Source organism: Dendrobates tinctorius, unplaced genomic scaffold (assembly GCF_039654945.1).
Source record: "Dendrobates tinctorius isolate UK_male_01 unplaced genomic scaffold, ASM3965494v1 ptg000297l, whole genome shotgun sequence".
Lineage (NCBI taxonomy): Eukaryota > Metazoa > Chordata > Amphibia > Anura > Dendrobatidae > Dendrobates > Dendrobates tinctorius.
This window is the reverse complement of record NW_027361964.1, coordinates 3648591-3661661: the sequence shown is the minus strand read 5'-3', so window position 1 is coordinate 3661661 and position 13071 is coordinate 3648591. Positions and strand designations below refer to the sequence as shown.

The window sequence follows — 13071 nt, the reverse complement described above, 5'->3', positions numbered from 1 at the left end:
TTGTATAAAAAAGCCCAGCAGCATTCTGTGAATGCCAAGACATATAGAGTCAATGGAAATAACTCTGTATGCAGTTTGGAGGGTGTGGTTCCCTCTGCTCTGACACTGAACCCCATTAGTCTCCACACTTAATATATGAAGAAAACTATTTTTCCGATCCGCTACAATAGACGACGCTCTTAAGATGAGAAATAGCTGAGATTAATATTGCATATAATGTTGGGCAGAGGGGGCAGTAAAGGGGACAATCGCTAGACCCTTCATGTCTTTCTCTTAGGTTGGTGTTTTCAGCTTCTCAAGGGTGACACTGGGGATTTCTTTGCTTGTAGGTGCGGAGTCGTGAAGATGGATGTATGTATGCAGTGAAGCGCTCGGTTTCACCTTTCCGCGGCGAGTCTGACCGTCTCCGCAAGCTACAGGAGGTGAGGAAACATGAACGTGTCGGAAAGCACCCGAACTGCCTGCACTTTGTCCGGGCCTGGGAGGAGAAGCGGATGCTCTACCTGCAGACAGAGTTGTGTGTCTGCAGCCTGCAGCAGCACGCTGAAGACCTGGGCGAGCCGCTACCACCACAGCAGACCTGGGCTGTAACCTGTGACCTCCTCCGAGGTCTTAAGCATCTGCATGACCGCAACCTGCTGCACCTGGACATCAAGCCAGCTAACGTCTTCATTTCTTACTCTGGAGTCTACAAACTCGGGGACTTCGGTCTAATGGTGGAACTGGATGGAGCAGAAGGGAGTGCAGAGGCCCAGGAGGGAGACCCCCGTTATATGGCTCCAGAGCTTCTGGATGGGGTGTTTACAAAGGCAGCCGATGTTTTCAGGCGAGTGCTCCTCTTCTTTCTGTACTGTGCCCCTTGTTGTTTCTTTAGCTCCTAATGGACCTTTCCTTGTATCTCAGCCTGGGGATGACATTGCTAGAAGTGGCTTGTAACATGGAGCTCCCAAAGGGTGGCGATGGCTGGCAGCAGCTGCGGCAGGGGCACCTTCCAACAGAGTTCACATCAGGTGAGTGCTGTCCTCAAACCTGTCCACTGTTGGCCCGTATGGGATGTGGACACGCTAGGACCTTATATTACCTGCTTTCTGACTCATTCATTCTTTTATCCAATCTAGAGCTTCCCCCAGATTTCCTAAAAGTGCTGTGTGGGATGCTGGACCCAGACTATCGGTGCCGGGCTACTGTAGACTGGCTACTCTGTCTTCCAGCTATCCATAAGGCAGAGAGGTGGCGGAGGGTGGCCCTGGTGACTAGAGGAGCCTTCACTAAGCTGTGGGCTGTATTCCAGGTGAGGGGTGCCGCAGTCCTATATAGCGTGGTCAGCCGCCAGCTGTGTGACTGGTCAGGACTTGTAATGCTGTCCTGTGCACCACACCTGTAAGATCTGTTCTCAATTCTCAGTTCTTATTTTGGCTGCTGACCGTGGTTTTCAATGCCCTGAGGCGTCCAGTGATGCTGCTTTTACTCCAGGAGTCGGGCGCCACCACTCTGGACTCTCCACCTACTCCTCCCTCGCAAAACCGTTGCTTGGAAAGCAGCTTCTCCAGCGACTGGGAGGATGAAAGTCTTGGAGATGATGTCTTTGAAGTGCCACCAAGTCCTGTAAGCTACCCTAGAAATATCACCTACCACGGACAGGAGTTCCCCCTGAGGTAGGTGTGCTGCAGCGCTCGCCACGGTCCACTGCCATCATTGTGGTCGATGAGTCGGTACAGCAGAGTGATCCTACAGCACTCTGTGCATGAGTCGTCCTGTAATTATCCGTTATTTCTCATTTGGCAGCAGACATTCTCCGGATTTGTTGTCGCGGCCGTCTCTGGGTAGTACCTCCACTCCTCGCAATCTGTCTCCGGATTATAACCTGCGGCAGAGGTAAGTGACTCGTCATCTGTGAAGTTGCGAGGAAGGGGGATTCATAGATCACCCTAATGACCCACACTGGTTTCTTGGGACTCTACAGTCTTAGAAACGGCCGTGTGCTCCAAAAGGGCAGGAAAAAGCCTTAATACTGTAACCTCAGCCCAAACTCCTGGTCAGCAAAGAAAGGTGCACCATGTATGTGATTAGAGGAAGTGTGGCTGCACAAGGCACTGTGCAAAAGTTATAGGCAGGGGTGGAAAATGCTGCTGAGTCAGAAGTTTCACACACAGAAGGGGCAAGACATTATCAATTGACAAAATGCAAAGAATGAAGAAAAGAGAAATGTAAGTTCCTTCAGTATCTGGTGTCTGCCCATCACCGGTATAAAAGCCCAACCCAAAATACTGAACGCTGCCAGAAATTCAGAGGACTGCACAAAAGTCTTAGAGAACCTGTAATTAGTTTTATGACTTATGAACCCTGCCCATTACCTTTTAAAATCCTGTAAATGGGGTTCCTACAGCCCCTATATAGCCTACATAGCTATAGATGCCCCTATATGCTTCAGAAAGTGTTATAAAAATGTCTGCATGTAAATTGTGTGGTCCCGGGACCATCTGACAGCGAATTCTGATTGTGCACTGTGCCGCCTCGGTTTCTTCAAAAGCGACCTCTTCTATCTGGATGGTAGTGGATCACGTCTACATCATCCACACAATGCTGGATGCCTCGCTCCTGCACAGTATAATCGGAGCCCTGCCCAGGTGCCTGCTGGTGCTGTACAAGTGAGCCTGCGCATTGCACAGCATCAAGCACAATGTGCCTGACAAAGACGTCATCCATTTCCATCCAGATAGACAAGGCCTCATCTTGCAGGGACCGTGGCGGCGGTGATCTCAATCTGGATTTGCCCATCAGACCGGACCACACAATTTGCAGTGGTGTGAAAGTGTTCACCCCTTTCCTGATTTCCTATTCTTTTGCATGTTTGTCACACTTAAATGTTTCCGATCACCAAACAAATGTAGATATTAGACAAAGATACCACAAGTAATCACCAAATGCAGTTTATAAATTAAGGTCTTTATAAAGGGAAAAAGAAATCCAAACCTACAGGGCCCTGTGTGGTAAAGTGATTGCTCCCCTCCAAAAAAAATATTAACAGTGGTTTATCACATCTTTGGGAAGCTTAGTTCACTTTCCCTAGTTCCATCCACACCTGCTCTCAATCAAGAAATCACTTAGAGGACCTGCATGACAAATTGAAGTAGATTTCAAAAAACTGACTGTCACATCCAAGCAGGTGGCCCTGCTGTGATTAAAAACGCCTGTGGCTAAGAGGTGGAGTGCTCAGTCAGAAGGCTAATGAATACAAATTTCTATAAACTGACCGTCACATCCAAGCATAAACTAAATGTGAACAGGTGCTTAACCTAAAGTCACCAACTCATATACACTCAAACAAAATAGGCAGCACTCTGTAGCGCCATAGCATGCAAACATGAAATCTGAAAAATGAATTGCATTACTGCATTAGAAATATGAAAAATTGGGAAAGCTTAGCGCATAAAATGGCCAAGTTATGTGTACCTGGAAGCCACAGTAAGGCGTATCTCGTTTTCCAGGACCCTAACCTAAGTGACGATTGGCATTATGTTAGGGCCCTGGAAAACGAGAAATGCCTTACCGTGGCTTCCAGGTACACATTAATTGGACATTTTATGTGCTAAACTTTCTCAATTTTTCATATTTCTAATGCAGTAATGCAATTCATTTTTCATGTTTGCGTGCTATGGCGCTACAGTGTGCTTCCTATTTTGTTTGCGTGTATATGAGTTGGTGACTCTAGTTAAGCACCTGTTCACATTTAGTTTATGCTTGGATGTGACGATCAGTTTTTTTGAAATGTGTATTCATTAGCCTTCTGACTGAGCACTTCGCCTATTAGCCACAGGCGTTATTAATCACAGCAGGGCCACTACCCCTCCACAGAGATATAGACTTCAGTCTATGGAGAGGATTCACATTAGGTTCCCATACAGATGAAGACTTTAGTCTAAGTGAGGATTGGCACTATGTTAGGGTCCTGGAAAACGAGAAATGCCTTACCGTCACGTAAATTGGCCATTTAATGCGCTAAACTTTTTCAACTTTTTCATATTTCTAATGCAGTAATGCAATTCATATTTCATGTTTGCATGCTATGGCGTTAGTGTTTAAAGTACATCCTGACTCTTGCACTCGTGTTAGGATGTAATCTTTCATTGCATGCGCTTCAGTGTTCATTAGTGAACACTGTGTGAGTGTGCTAACAGAGCAAGAAGAAATGAATGAGTTTGTGGCAATTAAAATACAGCTCCCTGCCCAAGAATGCGGTCCCTGAGAATCTGCCCGAGGGCCTGATAAAACGTCATTGAGGGCCAAAAATGGCCCTCTGGCCTGAGGTTCCCCACCCCTGTTATAAAGCTTTGGGACTCCAGCAAACAGTGAGAGCCTTGATCCACAAATGGCGAAAACATGGAACAGTGGTGAACCTTCCCAGTAGTGGACGGCCGACCAAAATTAACCCAAGAGCGCAGCGACTACTCATCCAAGAGGTCACAAAAGACCCCACAACAACATTCAAAGACCTGCAGGCCTCACTTGTCTCAGTTAAGGTCAGTGTTCATGATTCCACCTTACGGCTAGGGTCACACTGCGTTAAATCAGTCCGTTCAACGCATAGCGTTGACGGACTGCGTTAACACTATAGCAGTTCGCGTCCGAGGCTCAGTCACAGAATGACGGCACATTGCTAGCGCATGCCGATCATGGCATGCGTTAGCGATGCGCCCGCTAATGGGAGGGAAAGGCGGCGTTAACTGACTGCGTTAAATCACGTTATGCCGCGTTGTAACGCAGTCCGTCTAACGGACTGCTATAATGCAGCGTGACCCCAGCCTAAGAGAGAAACCGGGCAATAATGGCCTGCATGGCTGAGCTGCAAGATGAAACCCACTGCTGAGCAATAAGAACATAAAGGCTTACAACATGCCAGGACCACGCTGCCACCTCAACACCATCAGAGCTACTGCAACCCCCAACCTCCTGTCTCCTTCCCCATCATCCATGGAATCAATGGTGCTATATAAATAATGGGTTGGGCCGGTTCCAGTGTGAGCCCCCCCCCCCCCTTCTCGTGCACTGCACCATCTCGATAAATAATAATGTCATAAAGGCTTGTCTGTTTTGTGTGAACATATAATCCCTTAAAAAAAAATTTCATTAAAATTAAAAACAAAAACAGTGTAACGTACTAGCACACCTCAGTAATGAAGTAGGTACGTCCTCCTAAATAAAGACCAAAAATGGGATAATTATAGCCCTCCATAACTGGAACCTACACTGATGCGGCCTGACTGCAGAGCTTGGCACCCTATGAATGAGATTGGTGCCCCTGCTTGTTGGCGGCTATCCTTCTCTGACCCTATTAAAGCCCTGTTGTAGCAATGCTATAGCATTATAACAGGTACCTGGACTTCATCTTCATGTTTAATATTTCCGGAGACCGTGACGCCAGTGCTGATTGTAACAACCACACTCGAGCCCAGGACCGTGAGTGCTGACACTGTGGGAACGGCACTGGCACGGAAGGTGAGTATAGGCTTTAGTTTATGGGGGCCAAACATTTTGTTCAAGAAGGCGTTGTCTTGATAGTGGACAACCACCAGAGTCAGGCAGTATCACTGTAGTTTTCAATTGGGGAAACAAGAAAATAATCCCATTTTTGGGCTTTATTTAAGAGGACATACCTACAGCATTACTGAGGTGTGCTACCCATTCTGGGGTAAGACATTGTGTATCCCAGGTGGAAACTTTATCATTGTATGTTGCACTGGATTTTTTTTTTTTTAATTTGTTTAATAAAAATAATTTTAAGGTATGATATGTTCATACAATATTTCTTCTCCCATTTCCAATGATCATATATTCTACCCTCATTTCAGTTTTGCCAGAAAACCTCTTGATGTTCCCCAAGTCTTTGGGCAGAATACCCTGTGGTATGACGACATGAAAACTGAACTTTTTGGAAGGTGTATGTCCCATTACATCTGGTGTAGAAGTAACACAGCATATCAGAAAAGGAACTTCATACCAACAGTAAAATATGGTGGTGGCAGTGTGATGGTCTGGGGATGTTTTCTGCTTCAGGACCTGGAAGACTTGCTGTGGTAAATGGAACAATGAATTCTGCTGTCTACCAAAAAATCCTGAAGGAGAATGTCCGGCCATCTGTTTGTGACCTCAAGCTTAAGCGCACGGGTTATACAGCAGGATGATGATCCAAAGGACACCAGCAAGTCCACCTCTGGCTTAAGAAAAACAAAACTGAGACTTTGGAGTAGCCTAGACAAAGTCCTGACCGTAATCCGATTGAGAGGCTGTGGCATGACCTTCATGCTCGGAAACCCTCCAATGTGGCTGATTTACAACAATTCTGCAGAGATGAGCAACCAAAATTCCTCCAGAGCGTTGTAAAAGACTCATTGCCAGATATCGCCAACGCTTGATTGCAGTTGTTGCTGCTAAGGGCGGCCCAAGCCGTTGTTAGTTTTAAGGGGGCAATCACTTTTTCACCCAGGGCCCTGGAGGTTTGGATTTCTTTCCCCATAATAGACACCTTCATTTCTAAACTGCATTTTGTGATTACTTGTCTTATTTTTTGTCTAATATTTACATTTGTTTGATGTGTCAGAAACATTTGTGTGACAAACATGCAAAAGAATAGGAAATCAGAAAGGGGGTGAACACTCTTTCACACCATTATGCAGCGTGGGACATTAATGAAGCACTTTTTTGGATGTATGCAGGGGCATCAATGGGGTATAGAGGAGATGTAGGAATCCCATTTACAAGATTTAAAGGCGATGGACAAGGTTTATAAGCAAAAAAAAAAACCTGGTGACAGGATATTCTGTAATGTAAGGGTGTGCAGATTTACATAACCACACCATTTGAAATCTTTTCGGGTGCAAAAAGTAGTGTTTTGGTTTTCAATTACGTTGAACCGATTATGGGTCTCATTAAAGGGGGAAAAACTTCTGAAAATACTCCCTCACCCTTCACATGACAGTCAGGCATTTTTCCCCTACTTCCATGACAGCATCAACTGAGCAGGTATTCGCTCATTAAGGACAGGAAACCTACTAAACAAATGGTGGTACCTTTCCTCCGTGTTTGGTTTCCTGTCCTTAAGGATACACGGTACGTGGACTTACCCAGGTCTGGAGGCTGTCTGCCTGCCAGACTGGAGAAATCCCCTGCTGGCAAGCGGGTTGGGGTGTGCAGCGGCATGCGGGCAGCGACCTCTTGGTAAAAGTCTCCTGCTGACGTAAGGTCCCAGGTCTGTGCACGCCGGGGATACAGGAGTACCCCATGCTGAGTGCGCCGGAACATGACGTCGGGTCTGTGCACGTGCGCTAGTGTAAGATCCCTCGCATCCCAGTGATGAGTGTGCCGGAAAGCAGGGCTGCTCGGGTCTGCGCAGGGTGCGGGATGGAATAGCCAGTGTGCCCTGATGATGCAGGAGGACGGACACTAATGATGCGACGATCCAGGTCAGCACGTGCACAGGGCTTGCCGAGGCTCCCTGTGCACAGCGTACCTGATGAAATCTTATTGATTGACCGGCAAATCGAGGGGTGGCCGGAAGGAGGTTGTGACCATCTTATATTTCGGGATGCTCCTCCAAGATGGCGATGCGTGCTGGCCAGCGGGAGACCAGCGATCAAAAAATGGCCCAGGACGATCAGTGATATATACAAAATATACAAAAAGTCTATGTCCTAATTGTATTCAGAAGACCATCTCTGAAGAGACCCCCAGGTTTCTGTGGATTTAAAATCCATAATCTTAAATCAAAGCCTCCATTGAAAGATCTGATGAAGCAGGAGAGGGTTGAAAAAGAGACCAAAACAGCAGGCATCTGATTCTGATGGATTGGCATGTTTGAGAGTCCTCTTCTGTCTCCTCCTCCTCCTCCCCAGATAGTGATACAGGGGGTAGACTGTGTTTTCTGGCGGAAGACACTGACAAGTTAGTAAAAGCCATCAAGACAAGCACGGGAAAACCAGACTCTAAAACCCCTAGAACGGTTCAGGACATCATGTTTAGAGCAGAAGAAGGCGCTCATTCCCAGTCCATGAGAAGATGAAAATGCTCATTACGTGTGGAAAAGACACGAGAAATACAGTCCGCTACCATCATCGTCAAAGAGGAAGTACCCATTTGATGAGGCGAAAGCAGGCATGTGGGAGAAAACCCCTAGGACTGATGTAGCAGTGGCAAAGTCCTCCAAAAGGTCTACCTTGCCTTTCGAAGATCTTGGCACTCTCTTAGGGATCCCCTGGAGAAAAAAAGCAGAGATCTATTTAAAACAAACACAGGAATCTTCAGCGGGGGCATTAAAGCCAGCAATAGCTGCAACCTGCACGGCCAGATCTATGATAGTATGGTTACAGCAACTCAAGGATCAACTTAAGAATAAAGGCCCCGTTACACATAACGATGTCCCAGCGATCCCACCAACAATCCGACACGGATGTGATCGCTGGGACATCGTTAGGCTGATCGCTGGTGAGCTGTCACATAGACCGCCCCTCCAGCGATCAGGACCAGCGAGCAAGCTGGTTTCTAATGTAAACATCGGGTTATCCAGGAGCCGCGGCTCCTGGATACCCGATGTTTACATTAGAAACCAGCGTCGCTGATCACTGGTCTCTCGCTGCTACACGCAGCGATGCGTGCTGGCCAGCGGGAGACCAGCGATCAAAAAATGGTCCAGGACGATCAGTGATACCCGGCAGGGGGGCCGGATGCAGATCCCCGTCACACACAGCGATCTCGCTGGCGCGTCACAAAATCAGCGATCTCGCTGGCGAGAGCGCTGTGTGTGACTGGGCCTTTTACACTTATAGAGATAAGATCTTGGCCAATCTCCCACTAATGCAATGGACTGCTTCCTTCCTCACAGACGCTTTGGCCGACTGAGTCAGGTTGGCAGTCAGGTCAGCGAATTTATCAAACGCCACCCGTAGGCCTGCCTTGGAGAAGATTTCATCCAGCACTTGTATTTTTGGAATAATACGGCAGGGTTAAAACTGGAATTCAGGTCTATTCCTCGGCACAACTTCCCGATATCGTAACCCCCAGACGTCCTGGAGAACAATTAGCCCTGGAGACAGAAGTACGAAGCTTAAACAAGTTCTGATGGAGGTGCCGATAGACCAGCAGGGGAAAGGATTCTATTCTCCCCTATTCCTAATGATAAAAAAACACAACGGTATCTTCAGGACTATAGTCAATCTGAAAAGACTAAACAAGTTTCTGACCTACAGGCTCTTCAAGATGGAGTCCATAAGATCGACCATAAAAGTGCTGTTCCCAGACTGTTGTCTAGACTGGATGCTAACCACCACGTCCCAAATCCATGTGAAAGACCAACAGTTCTCGAGTAGCCTTGTATATAAACCAGCGAGTCCGGCACTTTCAGTACAGTGCTCTACCCTTCGGCCTCTCTATGGCCCTAGGGTATCTATGAAGATTATTCTGAAAGTTACGGCACATCTGAGAACGAAATATCTGCATTCCGTATCTGGCCGATGTTTTTGGTGGTCAGTAGATCAATAGAACACCGCAATCGCTAACTAATGCGAGTCAGAAACGGCCTGATTCAGCAAGGATGGATATTAAATTTGGAGAAGTCAAAACTGGAACCACTAAGGATTCAGTGTTTCCTAGGGCTCATCTGAGGAGAACAGACTTGTCATCTCCCGGAGGAAAAGAACAAGTTCATAGCCCTAACAGCAGTGACCAGACTGGCTATGGCTAAGGAAGGCAGGGTCACTTCTAGGGACAATGACTTCCTGTGTTCCGGCCATCCAGTGGGATCGGATACACTCCAGCAGGACATTCTAGAAAGCGAAAAGAGTCTTGAGGGCTATTTAGAGGGGAAGATGGTTACCAGGGAAAGTTATCAATTCCATGACTTGGTGGTTGGAATTGGAGAATCTGTCACAGGGAATCCCTTGCTCCTATCAGATCAGGGATGTGATCACGACAGATGCAAGCCCTGAGGGATGGGAGAGCACATCTCAGAGACTGCATAGTCGGGGGGAGCTGGGTCAGAAGCCGACTATTCCTCAAATATGAAAGTTACTGGCAGTAATGAATGGAGTGTAGGGTACTCAAAACAGGAAAAAAAATTCCAAACATGTCTATGCTCATTATTATCCAAGTGGTGAAACAAAATTCCAAAGTTTGCTATAAAAAAAAATAATTTTGATTAAACCCAAAAAAATTGTGCCATTTTCCGAGCCCCGTAGCGTCTCCATTTTTTTGTGATCTGGGGTCGGGTTATGCCACTTTTGTGAAGCGAAAAAAGAAGAAATATGCAGCACTCACCAATGGCTGAAAAACTGTGCATCTTTATTTCACATGAATTCCATCAATGGATATGTGGACATGCAGGACGTATAGAGGAATGCTGGGGAGGGAGGTGCCGGACAACGGCCGTTTCGCGATTACTCGCTTCTACGGGTCCAGGAGTAATCGCGAAACGGCCGCTGTCCAGCACCTCCCTCCCCAGCATTCCTCTATACGCTCTGCATGTCCACATATCCATTGATGGAATTCATGTGAAATAAAGACGCACAGTTTTTCAGCTATATCGGTGAGTGCTGCATATTCCTTCTTTTTTCGTTTCACATTGCAATATTCATGTTTTTTCATGCAAGCACCTCCGTTATTTGACTGAAATATACACCGCAATACTTCAGATGAATAGCTCCGTCTGTTAATGTGGTGATTTGTGTGCCCCAGTCTGCCGTTCATCTTTTTTCTCTTTGCTGGGATTATGCCACTTTTGTGCAGATACGATCTTTTGATCGCCCGTTATTGCACTTAAATGCAATGTCACAGCGCCCCAAAAAAGTAATTCTGGCGTTTTGATTTTCTTTCCCGCTATGCCGTTTAGTGATCGGGTTAATCCTTTTCTTTTATTTTTATTGATAAGTCAGGCGGTTCTGAACCCGGCGATACCAAATGTTTGTTGTTTTTTTTTAAATGATTTTATTTTGATTGGGGCGAAAGGGGGTGTGATTTAAACTTTTTTATTTTTTTTATTTTTCATATTTTTTAAAACCTTTTTTTTAATTTTGGCATGCTTCAACAGCCTCCATGGGAGACTAGAAGCTGCCACAACTTGATCAGCTCTGCTACATACAGGAGATGAGCAGATCGCCTATATGTAGCAGAATTACGGCATTGCTATGAGCGCCGACCACTGGGTGGCGCTCATAGCAATCCGGCATCAACAACCATAGAGGTCTCTAGGAGACCTCGAGTTGTTATGACATCGCATCACTGACCGCCGATCACGTGACGGGGGTCGGTGATGTGCATATTTCCAGCCCAGCAGCCGGAAATGCTTTTTTAACCCCTTAATGACCAGAGCTTTTTTCAATTTTTCGTTTTTCGCTCCCCTTCTTTCCAGAGCCATAACTTTTTTTTTTTTTTTTAATTTTTCCGTCAAAATTGCCATGTGAGGGCTTATTTTTTGCAGACCGAGGTGACGTTTTTAATGATACCACTTATGTGCAGATACGATCTTTTTGATCGCCCGTTATTGGATTTTAATGCAATGTCGCGGCGACAAAAAAAACGTAATTCTGGCGTTTTGAATTTTTTTTACTCGCTACACCGTTTAGCAATCAGGTTAATCCTTTTTTTTTATAGATCGGGCGATTCTGAACGCTGCGATACCAAATATGTGTGTGATTTATTTTTCACTGTTTTGTTTTGATTGTGGCGAAAGGGGGGTGATTTTGAACTTTTTAGGTTTTTTAAAAAATTTTTTTTAATTTTTAAACACTTTTTTTTTTTTTTTACTTTTGGCATGCTTCAATAGCCTCCATAGGAGGCTAGAATCATGCACAACTCGATCGCCTCTGCTACATATGGGCGATGAGCATATTGCCCATATGTAGCAGATTTACTGCATTGCTATGAGCACTGGGTGGCGCTCACAGCAATCTGCCTGCAACAACCATAGAGGTCTCTGAGACCTCTGGTTATCAGAGCAACGCGACGCCGACCCCCGATCACGTGACGGGGGTTGGCGATGAGCTCACTTCCGGCCCGACGGCTGGAAGCACTAGTTAAATGCCCACTGTCAGCAATTGATGGCAGGATTTAACTAGTTAATAGCCGCGGGCGGATGGTGATTCTGCTCGTGCCTATTTCAGGCACGTCAGCTGTTTAACAGTTGACATGTCGCGGCTTTTAGGTGGGCTCACCGCCGGAGCCCACCTCGAAGCAGGGGGGGCGTCTGACTGCTGACGTACTATCCCGTCAGCAATCAGAAAAGGGTTAATGCCGCTGTCAGCTCGCGCCTATTGCGGGCACATGTCAGCTGTTCAAAACAGTTGACATGTCCAGGCTTTGATGCGGGCTCACCGCCAGAGCCCACATCAAAGCGGGGGGCCAAGGTCAGAAAGGGGTTAATGTTGATTCCAGCAATATTGAGGAAGGTTTGGAAGGAGAGAGCAAGGGTAATTCCAATTGCTCCATTTTGGCCCAAGAGACCATAGTTCACATGGCTGAGAATAATGTCCATGTTGAATCCATGGGTCCTCTCAGATACCCTGGCTCTCCTCAGGTAGGGCCCAGTTTTTCATCCTCAGAGGTCAGACCTGCATTTGAAAGGGCACTATTAATCCAAAAGCTTCTCCCCGGGCCTAGTCTCTACCCTGCTTCAGAGCAGGAAGCCAGTAACAAGTAGAATGGGCGGCAGGACATTGGCACAATTCTTGTCTAGTTTGATGCAATCCTGGAGGGGAATCTGATAACGGTCATATTGGAGTTTCCTCTGAAAGGTACGGAGATGGGCTTGGCCACTAGCGCTATTAAGGTGCAAGTGTCGGCCCTGGGGGCCTTATATAATTATACCCTAGCGGCTGATAGATGGGTAATCAGGTTAAGGTATGTGATGGATCTAGACCGATACCGGCCCCAAGAATGCCTCCTTGGGATATAAACCTGGTCTGTGAAAGCATTAATGAGATCTCCCTTTGACCGATTACCAGTCAGGATACTCTCCATAAAGATGGTAATACTGGTGGCCCTAACATCAGCCCACAGGGTCTGTGACTTACAGGCCTTATTGACTAA

At 46.5% G+C, this 13071-nt stretch overlaps 1 protein-coding gene across 6 annotated transcripts in view; it reads left to right on the top strand.

Annotated features, from left to right (window-relative positions):
• Positions 1-13071, top strand: part of PKMYT1 (protein kinase, membrane associated tyrosine/threonine 1) — a 67124-nt gene that overhangs the window by 45605 nt on the left and 8448 nt on the right. For 2 of the 6 annotated variants that reach the window (XM_073560532.1, XM_073560530.1), the window contains exons 3-8: positions 330-826; positions 904-1010; positions 1119-1291; positions 1405-1655; positions 1786-1875; positions 5850-6549. In XM_073560532.1, the coding sequence (XP_073416633.1) occupies positions 330-826; positions 904-1010; positions 1119-1291; positions 1405-1655; positions 1786-1875; positions 5850-6078 (1347 nt within the window). In that variant the 3' untranslated portion in view covers positions 6079-6549. Of the gene's footprint in view, positions 1-329; positions 827-903; positions 1011-1118; positions 1292-1404; positions 1656-1785; positions 1876-5849; positions 6550-13071 lie in introns of those variants that run through there. The other 4 variants (XM_073560535.1, XM_073560531.1, XM_073560534.1 and 1 more) reach the window with 4 other exon arrangements.